Source organism: Chenopodium album, chromosome 1 (genome assembly GCF_948465745.1).
Source record: "Chenopodium album chromosome 1, dcCheAlbu1.1, whole genome shotgun sequence".
Classification (NCBI taxonomy): Eukaryota; Viridiplantae; Streptophyta; class Magnoliopsida; order Caryophyllales; family Amaranthaceae; genus Chenopodium; species Chenopodium album.
In genome coordinates, this window is record NC_137834.1 from 740,915 (window position 1) to 760,356 (window position 19,442).

At 36.1% G+C, this 19,442-nt stretch overlaps 3 protein-coding genes across 3 annotated transcripts; 2 read left to right on the forward strand and 1 right to left on the reverse strand.

Moving 5' to 3' along the window:
* Positions 1-900: 900 nt before the first annotated feature.
* LOC145563722 (kxDL motif-containing protein LO9-177-like) lies at positions 901-1,338 on the forward strand. The gene has a single exon (XM_081624157.1). The coding sequence runs from the start codon at positions 901-903 to the stop codon at positions 1,336-1,338; it is 438 nt and encodes a 145-aa protein (XP_081480283.1).
* Positions 1,339-4,710: 3,372 nt separating this feature from the next.
* LOC145604384 (rhamnogalacturonan I rhamnosyltransferase 1-like) lies at positions 4,711-12,781 on the forward strand. Its single transcript, XM_081660616.1, has 8 exons — positions 4,711-5,257; positions 6,937-7,004; positions 7,095-7,183; positions 7,264-7,426; positions 8,154-8,443; positions 10,444-10,648; positions 11,575-11,732; positions 11,909-12,781. The coding sequence occupies exons 1-8, from the start codon at positions 5,002-5,004 to the stop codon at positions 12,192-12,194; spliced, it is 1,515 nt and encodes a 504-aa protein (XP_081516742.1). The 5' UTR covers positions 4,711-5,001; the 3' UTR covers positions 12,195-12,781.
* A 568-nt stretch (positions 12,782-13,349) lies between these two features.
* On the reverse strand, positions 13,350-16,958 carry LOC145639202 (fructose-bisphosphate aldolase-lysine N-methyltransferase, chloroplastic-like). The gene is made up of 6 exons (XM_081690379.1): positions 16,409-16,958; positions 16,269-16,297; positions 15,086-15,294; positions 14,744-14,866; positions 14,111-14,515; positions 13,350-13,958 (listed from the first exon to the last, which is right to left on the reverse strand). The coding sequence occupies exons 1-6, from the start codon at positions 16,882-16,884 to the stop codon at positions 13,740-13,742; spliced, it is 1,461 nt and encodes a 486-aa protein (XP_081546505.1). The 5' UTR covers positions 16,885-16,958; the 3' UTR covers positions 13,350-13,739.
* Between the last annotated feature and the right edge of the window lie 2,484 nt (positions 16,959-19,442).

Consider the following 19,442-nt stretch of genomic DNA (forward strand, 5'->3'; position numbering starts at 1 on the left):
CTTTTGTGGGGTTCCTCTCACTGTCGTTTGAAAGCTGAAGAGAATTCAAATGCAAATATCAAGTAATAAGGAAGATTAAACTCAAGGAACTGAACCTAGTGATGTGAAAGATGCTCAATATTACTACAAAAGTAGCCATTATTGGTGCAAATAAGATGAATAGATTTCTACTCGTATATAGCTGCAAAGAAAGTGTAGGTTTATTATATTGGAATTATTGATGATTGTGAGCTGATTTAGCAACCATATATCCAATGACCCAAAAGATTCATTATTTTTTGAGGTATTATGGATTTTATCAATATGGCTTTGCAAGCTTTTTATTTTTTGTTTTCTTATTGCAAACGAGCTGACCGTCTATGGTTTCTGGATGCTCGCTGAGTGGAAACTGTATATCTGTTTCAATATATAGGGTAAGTTTTGTGTGCATTTAACCCCTCCCCGATATTGGTGCTGACAGGGCTTTTCAGAGGCCTTGTAGTTATATTGATGTAGGATTGAAGTAATTTAGCAAATAGTTTAGATTTCAACCCTTTTCATCAGGAGATGGATTTGCTCATTGGGCATAATGTCTGTCAATAAAAGATCGTTTGGTTGTCATTTGATGATGGTGCTCTGTAATGGTTAATTCTTATTAACCTGACTATGTTGCAAACCTCGTATGATAAGCTGGCACCTCAGATTTGAATGTTGTAATTATTAAGGTAGAAACTCCATACTCTTAACAAAAATAATGCTACTAGGAGAGCAGCAACACTAACACGAATGACTTTTGAATTTAGCTTTTGCCTTTGACTTTATCACAGATTAGGGCTGCTTTGTGGTAAGAATTTTTTGAAGCTTGCTGTTTTCTCTTTTGAAATGATGTGTGCTCTTTCTATCTAATGTCTCTTTATAGAAATGGAAGAATCGGAGAGGGCAGCAATAAGGGCTGCATCTAAAGAGGTTTCTCATGAAGTCAATACTCTGATGAATGCGGAGGCTATTGATTCGCTCAAGCAAATGCAACACCTCATATTAGGAAGATTGCAAGACAGCAATGCAGTGCTTTCACATTTTAACGAATACTCAGAGAATTGTTATGCAGATGTCATGGCTGACTTTTCAAAAAACACTCGTCTTTTGAAATCAATGAAGACTGACCTTGACTACATATTTCTGAAGCTGAGAAGCATGAAGTCCAAGATATTTGCTACTTATCCTGATGCGTTTCCTAATGAATCCTTGGAAGTGGTCGACACTAGACCAGACCTTGAGGCGCCTGTGTGTGAAGAGAGTCAGCAAGGTCATCCTAGTCCGACAGTAACCCATGATTCCCATCAACCACCAACAGTATAATACATTATTTGAACGTTAACCATCTTACATTGTAGTTTGAACCTTGTTGAGTACTTGAGTGAGCTCGACTGTCAACTTTAAATCTATGGTATAGAGTATAGTTTTACTCCAAGAATCTATTGTTAGTTGTTTACAATTTGAATTTTCACTTTGGGGTTTCATCACCCCAACTGGAACCACCATAGTGACCCACCATCACATCTAGCCTTTTCATTATTCCATTGCCAACTACATTCACCAACTATCTGCTTCACCACTAGTCGACTACCATCTCTTATATCAATGTTATCCCAACCCGCTGTTCAACTAAGTGTTCAGATCACCTTGACAACATATAGGAAGCTGCTAAGAGGTTGTCCTTAAAGGGAAGGTGCACCCAGGCAGGCGAGCATAGGTGCACCCAGTGTATGTTAGATGCTCTCCAAGCCAAGTAACATATACGCCGCAACCAACTATAAAACTATGTCATTTACATTTTCATGTGCTAACGTAGTGTAAGGAGTATGTTTTACGAATATAATGTTGCTAATTATGGATTGAGATTCTGGACCCTCCTAGGCTCCTACCACCAAGGGCCTCGGGTGGTCACCCCTCGATTCAACCATCGCCGGCCTTGCCCGTCCTTAACCTCCTTTGCCCCATATATATTGTTCTAGCCCACCCTACGTTGTAACCCTCTTTTTTTTTTTGTGAATAATTTGTACCCCTCTTTATTTTTGATAATCATCAAATGTCTTTGAGGTTTTTTTCTAAGAAAAATATCTCAAATACCCTTGGTAACTTTGTTATTAGCTTTAAGAGTGCCTCCGAGACACTTGTAAACATTTGCCTTATTTAAAATATACAAGTTGTTGAATAAATACAACGAATTGAGTGAACTACATATAGCCTAAAGTTCTATTGTCAAAACTTTTGTCAATTTTCTAAATACAAACTTCATTTATCTGTATCAAAAATAACCTAAATAAAAATATAAATTGAATCCGCTTCTAAATCAACCGCGTATAAAATATAACACACAACGCGTCTCGGATTCTCAATCCTTAATACGAGTACTATACACAAAAACAAAGGTACCCGACTACCCGTACGATAATGGACAATTGTACACATTGAAATTTTTTTTTTTTAAAAAAAAAAACAGAGACGTAGAAGTTAGTGAAACAGCAGAAGTTAATTGCGCATTAATGTACTCATCATGTAGTGTCTCACTATTCTGACTTTATTTTCTCCTTTTGTTGGGCAAATAAACATTAATTAAACAGTAATTACTCTTAAACCCCATAATTAATTAGTTAAAGGGTAACCTGGTAGGTGGTCCATAGATCTAGTTACATGCACTGATCCCGGCATTGATAATTCTAAGATTTGTAACGTTGGAAAATCCAATTATTATACTGAGTTGAGTGAGTGAGTGAGTGAGTGAGTGAGTGAGTGAGTGGAGTGCTTTGGGGACAACACACTCAATTACTCATTACTTCATACTTACGTCTTCAACATCATTTTTTCTATGCTTCCTTTTGGACTTTTGGTGGTCGTTTGCCTAAGCATAAATGTTGTAGCCCTTGTTCCTATGGTTTGTAGGAATTTTAGGCAAGGAGAAAGAACGCTTTCAATTACTCATATAACTAAGGGCCTGTTCTCATAGGCTGAACTGAAAATAAACGTATGAGAACAGGACCTAAGTTTAATCTATATATACAATGCTCAAATATTGATCACAAACTCACAGTGATGTATGTGGATATTACAAAAGACAAAGTGAGACATTTATTTTGAAACAGAGTGAGTTTAAATCCTCATACTTTGTATTTTATTGCCGTCCACTTATTTACTACTCCAAATTTTTAATTACCGAAAGTAGTACTACTACTTTCCACATTACGAAGCATGTAATCCTAGAAACTAGGGTCTTTTGGTATCATTGTCAATTTTCAATTTTTAATATGTAGATGTTTAAATTGTTCAATAATTTTAGAATTTATATCTAAACTTACTTTCCGTCCTTGAGTGAATTTGATACATGTTGGTGTCTTGCCTTAATCTTTCACTCGTTCTCCCACTTGAAAACGAAGGTTATTGGTAGTGATGGTGATGACGGAAGGATGCTATGGCCTATGGGATGTATGGTTGCAACATATTTTTCGAAATAGTGACAACTCTCTACCCTTTAATTGTTGTTTCTTCATGTACTATTGATGAAATGGGGTTAAGCAATATCCCACAATCATATATTGATGGTGATTTCCTTGTTTTGTTGGAAAGTAGTGGGAGAATTAATGTTGATTGTAAAAGCAAAACTACAAACCTATTTGGCACACATATTTGACATATAAATTTCTAATAAGACAAAACTCTTCGATAGAGAAAGACTAGCCCCATATTCATGTTAGTCATAAAAGCGATTATAATTAGCATGCATAGGAACGAGGGGTGTAATTTAGGATGTGGTGAAGCTTGTACAAGAATAAGAGTTTGAAATGTTGAGGATGTGGTTAAAAGTACAAATTGTCTAACCCCTATTCTGTTGTACTCTAGTCGATACGATTTACAGTTGTGCGAATTGGAGCTGAGTGGGAGTCGTTCTGATGAGCTGTGGATTGACTTAGGTGGATCCTAGGCTCAACAGTACGTGTCATATTGATGTTTGTGGTGTCATTTCCAAGTGAGACTGAGAGCGGGAGATAACTTAGCAAGAACCATCCCATACCACTGCCCCTAAGAGATGGAATCTATGATAAGGTGACTCATGCTAGTCCTTTTGAGTAAAGACCTTAACCGATGCTGCTCAATAAACTATTCGGCTGAAGTCTTCCCATACTATAAAATGTTATTGTCATTATTTGTTTTGAATAGCTTAGGAAGTGAAACACTTGTTTTGAATTCCATTATTAGCCCTTATATTTTTTTTGTTTTACTTTTCCATCTAAATATAAGATGAATAATTGAATATCATACATGCTTTTGAAATTCAAATCACACATTCTCCATATTCTACACTTATATACGTAAAGTTAAAATACGAAGTGTATGCTTTTTTTTTTTCTAGTTAACTAGTTATGCTATACATAAAAAAAAAAAAAAAAAAAAAAAAAAAAAAAAAAAAAAAAAAAAAAAAAAAAAACTTTCATTACATGTAAGCATGTAATGTTACTTGACTTGCAACCCATCCAAAAAAATGGATTAGGTACAAAATATTCAACATTTTGACCTATTTAATTTAATTTGAAAATTAATCCAAAGACTTTTCAAAAAAAAAAAAAAAAAGAAAAAAAAAGAAAAGAAAAAAAGAAAATTCTCTTTTAGACGGTTGTTTCTTCATGTTGGTAATGGATGATTAAATACAAATTCCCTCTCCTTCTCTCTCTCGTGAATCCTCTTTCTCTCTCTACTTTCTCTCTCATGGTTTCTGCGCTTATCATTCCAATCTCACATTTCCACTTCCTCGATCTTCATCACCATTTTCTAGGGTTTCAATTTCCGACGCCATTGAAGACCTCAACCTAAAGCTTCGCTTCAATTCAATTTCAATTTCAAATTCAAATTCAAAATCATCCGCATTTCATCGATTCTGAAGCTGTAATTTGCCGACATTGTGCTCGTTTTCCGTCGAAAATTAACGTCCGATGAATCGGCGGCGATGAGGTGGAAGAGGAGAGAGAAATGGAGGTTAGATCGGACGGTTTACAGGCGGTGAGGTATGATAAGGTTCCGGTGGGTCCAATGTTTGAGAGAACTAGGTTAAAAGTTTGGTTTATTAGGGTTTGTTCCAGCATTTTGTTGTGGACTATTTTGGTGCAGCTTGTTGCATTTGGTGAACTATGGAATCCTCATTTCTTCGCTGGTTTCTCCCATAGATTATCGCATGTTTCCACATTTTCTCCTAATGCTCCTCCTCCACCTCCTCTCTTACCTCTAAGTGAGTTCAATCTTTTTTCTTTTTTTTTTTTTAATTTTTTTTTATTATTATTATTTTTTATTCATTTTTAATCTGTTAAGAATTCTACAATGTTTGTTAAATTGGATGGTTTGCTTGCTTGGTGTGCTTATGCTTGAAATCTGTATATGTTGATTAGTTTTCGGGCAAATGGGTGCGATGCTAGTTGTTATTTTTATTGTCGAAAAATGAAAATGATTGTGGATGGTATTGTATTTTTTGAACTGTGGAGCATCCTGGATGTTTGGTTTATGGATTAGGTCGGAATTTGAGTTTGCATTGCAACTTTACCTGCCGAGGGATTGGAGACTGATGCCTCGGGTTTGGGAAGTAGGGGAGGGGGTTGTGCAGAGTGCGCGGAGTCATCAGAATCATTAATGTGATGGATGAAGATAACAATAACAACAAAGCCTTAGTCCGAAAATGATTTGGGGAATGTGGTGGATAGAGAGAAATGGAAAAGTTTACTCCGCGTGCTGGCTGTGATTAATGTTAATAGAACACCATGGCTCTGATACCGGGGTTGAGGTATCATTTTTTCTACCTATAACATAGGCACTTTAGGAAATATCCCTGAGTGAGTTCATTGGAGAAGCCATGGGCCTCAGAAGTTAGTAGGTTTTTAGATAATGAGTTCTAATCATTATTTCTTACAGCGTGTGTTATATTACCGCTATGTACTAAGGACACTAGAGTATAGTGTCGAAATGTGTAATTCTCCTTGCTTTAGAGTTCTCGGATTGATCAATGTTTGAAGTGTTACAGAGTTCTTAATAAGGATGCAACGTATAATGGAATGGATAATATTTACAAGATATGGTAAAATCTAGAACGATGGTTACATATTCTTTATGAGTTTATGATTTCACAACTAGCTTCAACAAAAGTAGGTGGCAAGCTAGATTATCTATATCCTCTTTAAACTTCGTTTGGATTCTCCTTTTATCCTCAAAAGCATCGTCTAAGTTTTGAATATTTAGGGTTGTATTCATAGTTCTTCATCAAGGGAAGATGTGGGTAATCTACTTTTCTCCTGTTGAGATAAGTATATATATAGAAATAGTAACAAAAGATCATCTGCTGTACCTTTTTGCATTGATATCTGAGATCATTGCTTTGATTAGGGAATAATTTTTCCAAAATTTGTGGCACAAGGCCAAGAATAGAAACATTAGTATCACTGCCATGTGTAAAAATTTTGTTTGTGGATGGCAGTGGTATTTGGTGTGACTTGTTTGTCCTACAAGCTAGTTTAAATTCTTTTTCTACGGCAATTTACATTCAAGCAGATATGTTCTGGAATTTTGTTTGTTTAGATGTGCAATTCTGTTTATCTCTTTGCTTCACTGGATTAAAAAAAAAAAAAAAAATCTGTCTTAAAAATGTTGTAGCATTGAGTTCATTATATGCTTGTATTGAATTTGTAATTCATTGCATTCTATTATTGAATCTTGTGTCAACCTCATGATTTGTAATGAGTTGCATTCTGGCATCAAATTTTATCTTGCTTTTGAAACAAATCAAATTTTACCTTACTTTATGACTCATGGGCCTGCTTTGTAAGTTTTTTCTTTGATTGGTAGAGTCTCTTTTTTCATGTAGAAAATAAAGATGTTGAAAGGGTTCAATTAGCTGATCAATTTTGTATTTACTGATTGCAGGAAACTACACAAGTAATGGTTATCTAAGAGTAACATGTAATGGAGGTTTGAATCAAATGCGTGCTGCGGTTTGTGTTCTTGTTCTAAGTTTTTTGTTAGCTTACTCATCTTCACATCATAGGTTGTCATCTACTTATCTTAGGTTTCTTGTATTTCAGATATGTGACATGGTGACAGTTGCTCGTTTCTTAAATCTCACTTTGGTTGTCCCAGAGCTTGATAAGACATCCTTCTGGGCAGATACAAGGTATAACTTGTTCGGTGGGGTAAAGTATTTCTCTTTGAGGTAATTTTGTATACTCCTAATCCCTGTAAATCATATTGCAGTGATTTTGAGGACATCTTTGATGTGAAACATTTCATTGATTCCCTAAGGGATGAGGTTCGGATAATTAGGAGGTTACCAAAGAGATATAATAGGAAGCATGGTTTCCGGCCACTAGTTATGCAACCAATTAGCTGGTCCAGTGATAAATATTATTTCCAGCAGGTTTGTTCCTTCACTTTAAAGAACATTTCAAGGATGATTTTTGGATTACATAGGAGATGGGATTTTCATGTTATTATTTTGTTGACATGGAAGTGATGGAATCCAAATATAAAGTGATTTCTGTAGCAATGTATGTCTTGATAGATCGTTTAGTTGTCATGGACTTTGAGTGCTTCATTATGCAAATTTACGTTTTCACAAATCTGTTGAGCATGCTGAAATGGTAATTGTTGGTTATATGTAATTTTAAATTTTATTCTTTGTGCTTAGGGCATTTTGATGATTTGGCTCAAGTGTTCTAGCTTTGTAGATTCCTTTAATTCGTGCCTTAATGCTTGAAGGCTAAAATTGTTTATGAAAAATGGACTTGGAATCGTTAGTAGCATTCTCAACTCAATTGGATGTATCTCTATGACTTGGATTGTTATTTGGCAGTTTGAAATGCCAGTAAGAGGAAATCGAAGGGTGTCCTATTTTGGCTTGCCTTGAAAGTGATATTTTATCTGTCATTATGTTGGTTGAAGCTTGTTAATCTGCTTGTTTGACCATGTCTTTCTTCTGATAGCCTTAATGGTGACTTCATAGTTCACACAAACTGTCCATGCTAGTGGGTTGATGAAAATGGATGGTTTTTGCTGAAGAAAAAATTAGCTTGACTTTTTTGTTGTGCTTTTTCAACATCTCTTTCTATTGATACATTACTCCTCACCTGATGGGCATTATGCAGGTTCTGCCTCTTTTTGAGAAGTATAAAGTGATACATTTTAACAAAACGGATGCACGTTTAGCGAACAATGGACTTCCCCTTGAATTTCAGAGACTCAGGTGCCGTGTTAATTTTAAGGCTCTAAAATTCACTCCTGAGATTGAGGCGCTGGGATACAAGTTGATCCATCTACTTCAAGCAAAGGGGCCTTTTGTTGCTTTGCATCTGAGATATGAGATGGACATGCTGGCTTTCTCTGGTTGTAACCATGGCTGCACTGAGGAGGAAGCTGAGGAACTTAAGCAGATGAGGTTGGTTTGCTGACATTCTAATAAAATTTCCTGCAAAGAATGTTTGCCTTTATTAAATGGTATGATGTGTGTGAAAGACTTGTTTTAATTGTGGTAAATAGAATAAGATTTTGGTTTCTGAGTTTTTGAGCTAGCTTATTCGTTGCCAACAATTGTCTTTTACTTGAATATTGAATCTGGTGTGCTCTTTTAAGTTTGAAGTTGCCAATTGGGTTTAAGATTTTCTATCCACAGTATTTAATTACAAGAATGCACTCAGCCATAGATGTGTTAAAAAAGCCTTACTTTTGTGAATAACAACTTATTGCCACCTTGCCCTGACCATACCCATGCATAGCCATGGGTTTTATATAATATTTTTATTATATAGTGTATTGATTGTAATCATTATACGCTAATCAAGAAAACCCTACTCTCTCTCTGTGCATGATATAAGATTAGACTGCACCTACTTTTTATTTATTTATTTTCTGTTAATCAATATGACTTCATTACACTCTAAACACTTGTGCTCAAGAGAAATGAGAGATGTGTTTGGAGTTTAAAGAATTATTTTTATTTTTAAATAACAAAATTAAATTAATGTGTTCAAAAGTAGGTTAAAATTTACCAAAATTTAGACTTTAAAAATGGGCGTGTAAGGTGGATCTTGGGTGGATAAGGTGGGTATTTGGTGGGTTTGAGTGCCAAGTGGGTGGGTGGTGGAGTAGGGATGGTTTTGAATTTTGTACCTACCCTAGGTGATGGGACTGGGATGAGGATGGAAATTTTAAGCAAGGATGGGGGTGGGGGTGAACATCATTTGCATCCATGCTGCCCATTGACATCCCTACTAACTCACATTCTAATCAACTTCTCCATTTTTTATAACTCGCCATCCATATATCCCCCCCCCCCCCCCCTCTTTTACTCCCTTTTCTTCCTCTTTGGCTAATGACCGGCAGCCCCCATTTCTATTTGAGGTCAGGCTCTCCTCCACCCAATTCAAGAAGGATATTCTTCTACTTGGTGTCACAAAGTGCCCATAGGTTTTAGAGGTAGAGGCCGGTAAGGACTAAGGACACTTAAACCTATCAACTTCAAGGATGTCAAGAATTCAAGATTCTCATCGTAAATTCTGATGATTTTTGTGGAGGGATGTAAACCGTTGGGCCCTGGTGTTGTTTTGAACCTTGTCAATGGTTCAGCTGCTAATGAGACGAAGGATGGGTTTTGTTGAGAGATTCCGCCATTGATGGAAATGGTGTGAGAATGAGTGTAGGATTGATAATTGATACCCTCGAGTTTCAGACTTTCAGTAGCGTTGGTGGTTGTGCTGGGCAAGGGGAAGAAGTATAGTGGGAGAGAAGGGCCGGAGGGGAGAACTGTGTAAAAACATTGGGGCCAAATTTTAAATTTATATGGGCAAAATCTTCGGACTTGGGATTTAACTTGTCGAAATATCCTAATTTTTTCTCCTATTTTCTTTAGGCATGTTGTGTGTCATTCACCTTTAATATAGAGTTGATATATTGTATGAAGGCTTGATATGTCAATTGTTCTGTTATTTTCTTGTGCCTGATACAAGGAGAGAGGGGCCAGAGGGGAAGGAATGGGGAAAATAGAGTAAACACATTGCGGCCAAATTTGAAATTTATATAGGCAAAATCTTTGGACTTGGGATTTGACTTGTCGAAATATCCTAATTTTTTCTCCAATATTTTTCGGCATGTTCTGTCATTCACCTTAAATATAGAGTTCATATATTGTATGAAAGCTTGATATGTTAATTATTCAGTTATTTTCTGGTGCCTGATATGAGGACATCTTGTCATTCTTTTATGCTCTCTCCCCTTCAACGGAATCTTTTGCTTAAGTGCGGAAAATAATTTAATCCTGCTTTGAAAAGTTATGTAGTCATCCTTGTGCACCTGTTATATTTTCTGATTTCTCTGATGTGATCTGGTATTCCTGTATGAAGAAATTTATTTAGCTTCGGTTGAAATATGCATTTTATTTAGGTATGCATACCCGTGGTGGAGGGACAAGGAGATCAATTCTGAGGAGAAGAGGGCTCAAGGTTTATGTCCTCTTACGCCAGAGGAGACTGCTTTAATTCTTCAGTCGCTGGGTTTTGATAAGACTACCCAGATCTATATTGCTTCCGGAGAAATTTATGGAAGTGAAAGAAGACTTGCAGCTTTACGGGCTGCATTTCCTAATACGGTTAGTGACAAAAAATTATTGTCGAACACTGCTAAATTTGCAATCTGCTACTTTGTCTGATTTGGCAGACAGCTGCTTTTATATTGTGATTTTTTTTGGCTATCTAGTACTTGTTTGATGTTATATAATTTCCTCCTTTGTTTCCAAAATATTGTGAGATATATATTTTTGTGATCGTTTGTTGGGTCCTCTGTTTGTCGGGCCCTCTGTCTAGGGGGGCGGGGGGGTTCGAAGTGCTTAATAGGGTGCAATGCAATATGTTTGACTTTTTATGTCCGGTTGACAGGGCTTTTGGATTTCGTAGATTACATAGCTTTACAACTATGGGACCATTCTAGTACACCTTATTGAGCTTTGACTTGAATTTTTTTTAAAAAATTATTGTAATGTGTATGGCTCATTGGCTTGGAAAGTGATGTATGTCTCACTGGCATGGAAAGAGATGCATTAGGTGTATTTAGGCTTATAATTTATCCGAATAAGATAGCGTCAATCTGTGCAATGTGCTGATCTGTTGTTTGCGTTCCAGTCTGAGTGTCTGACGTATTTCTCTGTTTCACAACTGCACTTGGCTTTGCTCACTACATTCATGCTCTCCATCATGATTGACAATCTGTAACTTAATTCCTGCCCTTGTAGTTCTTAAATCCACTCTCTTGGCCACTGTGAGTGTTACTATAGCTGATGTTGGTTGCAACACCAGGAATGCTAAGGATTCCAACATTTCCCTTGGTTTTTGTTTGGGCACGAAGGTGAATTTGAGATTTGTTGAATATATATGAATATATAAGGGTGTAGTATTACTGCTATCTGCAAAATTGCTTTACTTGCTAGGCATGACCTGAATGTCTGAAATCAATGTGTTTCAGTACTTGACTCATCCAATGAGTTTGTGCGCAATATTCACCTACTCTATATGATTGCAGATTAAGAAGGATATGCTGCTTGATCCAGATGATTTAAGGCAATTCCGGAATCATTCTTCTCAAATGGCAGCCTTAGATTTTATGGTTTCAGTTGCTAGTAATACATTTGTTCCAACGTATGATGGAAACATGGCAAGGCTAGTTGAAGGTCATCGCAGGTATCTATCATACTTCTCTTGGGGATTGAACTTGCTAAAAAATGAAATGAATATTGAATGAAGCTATATGAACAAAGTGGGAGTTTCTCCTATTCATTTTTTGAAGTAACGGAGGTATCTATCATCCACGCTAACTAAAATTATGATGCTGACTATTAATAATCAATTTATTTCAGGTATCTTGGTTTCAAGAAAACCATATTATTGTATCGGAAGAGGCTTGTTGGATTAATCGATTTACATCAGAATGGAACTTTATCATGGGACAGTTTTGTTGTTGCTGTTAACGAGGCACATGTAAACAGATCAGGACAACCTGTATTGAGGAATGTTATCCCTGATAGACCAAAAGAGGAGGATTATTTTTATGCTAATCCGCAGGAGTGCCTGTGCAAAGATTTACATTGCAATGACGTGATAGCAGCCAATAACACAAGTGTTTTACATCGAGGTTTCAATTGACAAGTTTGATACTTAGAGCTAATTTGTCTATAATCAGGTGATCACGGGTGAGTCCTTGAAAGCCTTTGGTCTGCTTATCCTGAGAGGTTTGCGCGGCCATGAATTCGGATGCAAAGATGTCTTGTGAATAGTCAAGGGAAGTGGAAGGTGAACATGAATTCTCGTTCGTACTTGCAGTCTGCTTAAAGCTGATTTAGTCTTACCAAAACCAGAGTATAATGATGCTTTGCACTCAAGGTTGAGTATAGTCTCTTAGCAAATTTTAAAATTAGGAGGTTGCCTCGATAGGTTACTATAGTTTAATCGTGATCGACTTGGTACATTTCTGCCATGAGTTTAGGAGAGATTGTTTATGATGAAGAGTGATAAGTAGGAGGTATAAACTGATATCATTCTGCAAAAGCAGCAGTTTGGTTCTCATTTCTGCCTTTTTTTTTTTTTATTTTTTACCATAGCTTTCAGCAGAGCATTAGAATTTTCGACTTCTATTTTCTTTTCTCCCTAACTTGTAAAGTGTAATTTATTTTTCACCTGAATCAAACTCCATAAAAGTTAATATAAGTTATGAAATGTAAGTTTCTTCTTGACTCGGTAGTATAATACGAAGTGTTTTGTCTGTGTGAACTGTGCATTTGAATGTGATCATACTAGTGGCAACTTTTGCCATGAATCAACATTGAAAATGATCTTCAAAGGGAAGGTTTTATTGGTACTCTCTGTGTTTATGTCAAAGACATGTACAAGGTATCGAGTACCCTAATCCTATTGACAGAATATCGTCAATTTTAATAAAGTGTAATTAGGTCATGGACATATGTTCATGATTCTCGATATGCTCTATACGATCCTATCTTCATAAGTGATTAAGTTCCTATCACTAAGATTGACATGGGTAGATTGCAAGTTAAAGTTCAATTTACTGTGTTCACAAAGTGGTATGTCAATTGCTCAATTCAGAGTGCAAGTATATTTTGTGTTATATGATCATGAGGTAAGGTTCATCACAAAAGCCTCCTTTTTGAGGATATGACCAGTAGATAGAACTAAACATTATGAAGAAAAAAAGGGGAAAGAACATAAAACAACATAAAGAAGAGAGAAGGTTGGTACTATCTTGTACTATAGTTTCCAAAATCATAGGAGAAACCGAGAAAATGAATAAAAGCTGAATAATTTCAACAAGCTATTCGCGTTAACAGGAGATAGTCTTGTACTCTTGTGTGACTACAGCATCTCAAGTACAGCACCACACTGTCAAATCTCCGAACTAACTGGAGTATGTTGGTTTAACCCTCAGATGCATGTTTAATGTAGTGGATCAGCTTTGCCTACACATTAAGTGAGAAGAGAAAATTTTAAGTGAAATTCCATGCACCATACACTGTAACTACATCCAATAGCTGATCTGCAAGATACACAACGGGAGATGCTATAGCATTCAATCTCTTCATATACAATTTCAGGCAAGTGATTTTCTCTAGTAGCCAGTATAAAAACTATGAATGTGTTTTCATTGGCTGCATTACGTACAATCAACTAATATAACTAAACCTCTCCTATCCAAGGGAGTTTCTCTCCCTGTGCCCCGGCAAGACCTAGATCCTTAAGCCTCCTCTCTTGGTAGTATTCAAAGCCACCCAATTCCGTCTCTCTTTCTTTGAAAACCTCATCGATCTGTTGCAACACCTTCTTTTCCCCCAATCTTATTGTTATAGCAATCTCAAGCCTCAAATCTAAATCCCCTTGTGCCAACAACTTCTCATCCTACACCAAGCATGAATTATTGTTATTGTGGCATAATTAAAGAGAGAAGTCAATTAAAGGGCCTCACTAAATCTGAAATAAAATTAATAGAAGGAAAAAGAGGATATAAAATCTAATTTTGATCCGAAAAGGGAGACCAGGGACAAACTAACCTCTTCGATGGTGGTACTGTAACCAGAAAGAGCAGATGTACAAGCATTGCGAATCACTTGGCATATGAGCTCCTCATTAGAAGGGCTTACAGGAAGATCAAGATGGCCCCATATAGAGTTCCTGAAAATAGACTCCAAGAGAAAAGCATCGTCTCCACCAAGTGCCAAAAGCCTCAGATATGGGAGCATAATAGCTGGAAGAGGCTGGCCTAATACAATATCGAAGTAGGCAGTTTCTCCCATGCCATTTGACTCAGCTATGTCTAGCTTGTCTCCAAAAAAAGGATCTGACTCAGGTATCTCCAGTGTTAAAGTGTATGCATTTCGTTCTGATCTCGATTCTGTGAACCCATAATCCAAGGCTAACTCAGCATTGCTCTTGTTCAAATCATATTGGATCAATACCTGTAGAAAAAAATTGTTGATCGTGATACAGCCATGGAATGTTTTTTAAGTAGTAATGAATACAAGCACGGGGACATAAGCATTTTGAGTATTAAATGAACTTCAGAATTCATCATCCAACTTAGATTTTAAGCAACGTGGGGGTCGTGGGCCATTAATATTATAATAGGCATTTGACATTTAAAATAAGCACATACTTCAAATTTAAATTAGAGAGCGAAAAATTACCTGTCCACCAGCTTTCACTGGGATGGGATTCCTAAGTGAAAATAGAAGTTCTCTAGAGAACAGACCAGCTCCCCTGACTTCCCAGGCATAATCTTGTGCTGTTATATCAGGACTGTGATTGATCTGTTGCACCCATTTCTACATGTTAGGTTTTTAAATTTCCCAACTAAAAGTTACTACAGACATCCTCAATATTGTACTCCGTAATGATGCATATATCAGACATTTGTCATATCCAAGGGCAAAGAATATTGATCATGCATTATAAATATCTAAAAATAAATATTTGAAAATTTCATTACCAAATCATGTAATTTACGGAGAATAAAATAGAGAATTTACCAAATCAGCCATGGGGATTAGAACAAGACTTTGGCCCTCAAGGCGAGTGAATGCTCTTGATCTTAGCATTCCAAATGCCCAAAGAAAGTCATCTAGTGTTATATCAAAAGGGAATAATCGCTTGTTGGGAACTATTACTTCTTCCAATTTTGCAAACTCATTTGCTACTAACTCCTTCACACCCAATGTCGTGTTCAGCAACTGGCTACCTACAAGGATGTTACAGATGACATTATAGTAGGCAAATCAGAAATTGCCATCAAAAGAAACTCTTCAATGTCCACATATATATTTGATATTTTGAACAGGATAAATAGGCGTTGTTTTGGCTCAACAACCAATTTCCAAATAACACAAACCTCCATACTAAATTCAAAAGAGCATATATACTATTCAACACTCTTCATTCCAAAACAAGATATTAGTGTACCACTCTTGATTCTTGAACAGACTAATACAATATTGTGTATAACACTTATATTAGTTTAAGATAGATAAAGTCCCTCTTACTTCCTAACTTCAGGTGATAACAAGAAGCATTTAAAATGAAGTGCCATGAAAGAAGTGAAGCAGTTTGAGAAGCTTATACTGATGAAACTTACCCAGTAGCCACAGAGACGGTCCAACAAATCATGGAACTATTATATCAATTTGACATCAATACTAGAAAATCGATGGTTTGAATGGAAACATGGATAAAGGTTTCTATATCAATTTGACATCAATCATGGAACAATGTTTGCTGTGTTGCTAGCATTGTTGATCGTGAATCAGAATAAAGCCTCTTAACAAGTGCAAATTAAATAATGCAAACATATGATACTATCATCTCCCACTTGCGAGGTAAGCGTGTGAGCTGTGAGCATTGTTATAGGATCATGTGGGAGCTAGCATTTAATTCAGATTTCCTAACACCATAATTTCAACATGATTCAAAACAAAAAATAAATAAATGATGATACCCCCTCATACCAAAATCATTCTTGTCATGATAGCACAATCAAATTAGTAATGCGACAACTAATTCCGGACAGAGATAGTAAATACTCCCACATTCCAGATAACATTTTCACCATGATAGCACACCCGACTAGTAATGTGACAACTAAATCCGAACAAGGTAATGAATAATTTCAAAGTATAACAATCACAAACGACTTTAGAGTAGAAAATCTGAACTAACCTTGAAGCTCAGAGAGTTCTTCTTCTGACCTGCTCTGCAAAACAACAACCAAAACTTCATTTAGCTTAAACCCATTAATTAAACCACTAAAAATGCCAAAATTACATAAATAAACCATTCAAATTAACCAAAAAACATACCAATAAATTGTAGAATTAGTAGAATCAGGCAAAATATCAATGTAAGGCTTCCAAGCAGAAGAATCACCCAATTTTTTCTCTCTCATCAGAAACAAAGCAACAGAAACCCAAGGCTTAAGCCCAGTACAAACTGACCCAATTTCTGAAGCTGCAACTGTATCTGGGTTTATCCAAAACTTCTTGGGAACCTCCAAAACGACCTCGTTTCTGGCTATATCTTTCTGGGCAACTAGTCCTAATCCTTCTGGAACAATCCCTGGTTTTACAGGGCATTTTGCATTGATTATGCCTTTGTCGGAGAGCCAACCCCAGAATTTCTGAATCTCCGGTGGTGTGCCGGTTTCCGGTGGCCGGAAACATCTGATTGAGAGAGGATTTCTGAGAGTGGGAAAATGGGGTTTTGAGTTAAGGGTGGTTTTGAATGGGGTGAAGAAGGAAGAGTTTGATGAAGGAGTTAGAGTGAATAAAGTTGCCATTTTAGTTCACTCACCTTGAAAATAGGAAGGAAATCGAAATCCTAATCCAAAGATTTGGTTTATAGATGACTTCATGACTAGTGTCGCCACATACTTTTTTTTTTTTTTTGTTTTGTTTTTACCGATTCAAATGATTGACACGATTTGACTTTTTGCATTATTCGTAATTTTACTTTTAATTCTATTAAATATATACTAGTATTACTCTGTATTACTAAGTTATATCTGGATAGGGGCGTAAATGAGTTGATGTATTCACGAACTACTTACAAACAAACTCGCTCATATAGAACTTTTGACTAAAAAAATAATGGTATTGGATAACTTATTTAAGTTCATTCATAGTTTGCTCAAGCTTGATTACAACATGATAACCTCTTAAGGGGTCAAACTCGAACAACACTTTTATAAGCTCATTCAAGCTCGAGATGTCTCATTCTTATCAAGTTTAGCGCTATTAAATTAAGAATCAGCTATAATATCAGTTTAGTCAAGTGAGATCTTGTTAGATTCGTTTCAATTTATACTTTTCAAATGTGTAATTTTCATAACATTTATTCATACGTAGTTAAATATATTTAACAATAATTAAATGAAATTAAGAGTTACAATGTAACATAAATATTTATGATTTGATTTGATTTTGTCAAAGAATAATTAACAAATTTTTAAAAATAAGTTGAAGAGGACAAGTAATAGACTAATAGGTGACACTGTCTTCCCTTCACTCACCGGCTTTCTAATGCTTTGTTACGTTGTATTTGTAACCAACTCCATATTTAATCATCTTCAACATTGGTAACCAACTCCATATTCAATCATCTTTGACATCGGTTGCAAGTTTCCAAAACTCAAGTAATGTGGCATGTTTATTTACCTCTCTTTAGTTAGTTTGTCAAGATGATAATATCAGCAAAAGAACCACTCTTACTATTAAAAATGAATTGGTAACACAATAGCGCAGGGCTGGCAATTAGCAAACCGGAAAAGGAATTGTGCAATTGTTGCATGCATAATCGCAGGGAAGGCTGTAAGATCGAACTCAGCACTTGATTGGACGGTGTATACCTGCAGGAAGAAAATTGCTAGAAATAGGCACCATGGCATTGATCTCCAGCAGTGGCTATTTATTGTGTTTGGCTGGAGAGAGTGTACGTAACAGAGGATCCCTCACGCGTATTTGGAAAACATGATTTGAGTTGAATGCAGACATCATAAGATGAGAACTTTGTCACTGATGTATTCTTCTTTGAAAATGAAGTGTTTGCCAATGAATGACTCAACCTTTCAGCCCTTTGCCCCTTCCTGGTTTCCTAAACAGTCTCATATCCATCTTTTGTACTTTTGAGCAAGATAGGTAATGTAATCTTAAGAAAAAGAATTAAAGTGATGTACTGAGGTGATTTGAGAGTTAAGGTTAGGTCACACCCTGCCTTGTACAACATTCTTCAGTAACCAGTTAAACAGAGAAAATTATAATCACAATACAAGTTGAAAATATAAGTTGAAGGTTGAATATGACATAAGAAGAGAGCTGCAGCTCGATCCTTGAGTCATCAATTCAAGTTTTATAATTAATTTATAGTAACCTTAATAAAAATCAAAAAAGAAAGCCAATCCATAATTCACAGTTTCACACACCTGCTGATGTAAAAGGACTACAATAGCAGCTTAATCAGCTTGAGGAACAGAGAGCACTACATCAAGAAGATGATAATATGTAGAAGCTTTAGTTGAAAGATAAAAGCTAACTAGTCATTTATAGATAGATAAAATCATCTAATTAGCAATATGAGTAGCATTAGTTGCAAGTTAAATTCATCTTATAAAGTGAATAATAAAAAGTCATAAGGCTATCCAATAATATGATGATCAATCAAAATTCACATTCACCTTGAAGAACAGAAAATAACATGTCAGAATGATTTGGGAGAAAATAAGCTTTAACCACAAGCTAACTAATGCTAGATAACTACCATAATGCCATATTTATCCGGGAGTAACAGCAGAAAGCAAGAAAGTATATTTGTGAAACTATGTTCCTCTGAAGCACAGGACAAAATTGAGCTGCAAGAAGAGCTAGGCCTCATGTTAGTTCATGTAGCCGGCCCACTTATGGGATTAAGGCGTTCAAGCAAGCAAGAAGAGCTAGGCCAGCATTCACCATTTCACTCCAACTTTAACCAGTTTTCTGTTAATCTGTTATTCATTAGTGATTTGGTATCAGAGTATGTCACCCCCACTATCTCAAAGGAAAGTCTAATCTTCTTTCAGGATGGAACTGAAGTATGTTTGGTTGTCTATGAGGAAGAGTGCCTCTAACCCATGCTCTTGCCCCTTCATATCCTCTATTGCAGGTTATTATTCTTTATTACCTTAAAGGATCTAGCATTCTTAACCTTCACCATTAATTGATACATCAACTTTAGGGTTAGCATCCTGGTGGCATAATGAAAACAAAGCACGACTAAAGAGTGCTATGCCCTCCAGTCCTCCACCCATATCATGGGTTATCGATGAACTCATCTATATCTATCAATCAAGAATCACTTGTAACC

Bases quoted from the DNA above. Each gene is read 5' to 3' on its own strand.
- LOC145639202 (XM_081690379.1), bottom strand. From the start codon at position 16,884: ATGGCAACTTTATTCACTCTAACTCCTTCATCAAACTCTTCCTTCTTC. The intron at 16,298-16,408 runs GTATGTTTTTTG...TTTGCAGAGCAG, and splicing joins ACTAATTCTACAATTTATTG to GTCAGAAGAAGAACTCTCTG. The intron at 14,867-15,085 runs GTAAATTCTCTA...TGGGTGCAACAG, and splicing joins TAATCCCCATGGCTGATTTG to ATCAATCACAGTCCTGATAT.
- LOC145563722 (XM_081624157.1), top strand. From the start codon at position 901: ATGGAAGAATCGGAGAGGGCAGCAATAAGGGCTGCATCTAAAGAGGTT.
- LOC145604384 (XM_081660616.1), top strand. From the start codon at position 5,002: ATGGAGGTTAGATCGGACGGTTTACAGGCGGTGAGGTATGATAAGGTT. The intron at 7,005-7,094 runs GTTTGTGTTCTT...CTTGTATTTCAG, and splicing joins TGAATCAAATGCGTGCTGCG to ATATGTGACATGGTGACAGT. The intron at 7,427-8,153 runs GTTTGTTCCTTC...GGCATTATGCAG, and splicing joins ATAAATATTATTTCCAGCAG to GTTCTGCCTCTTTTTGAGAA.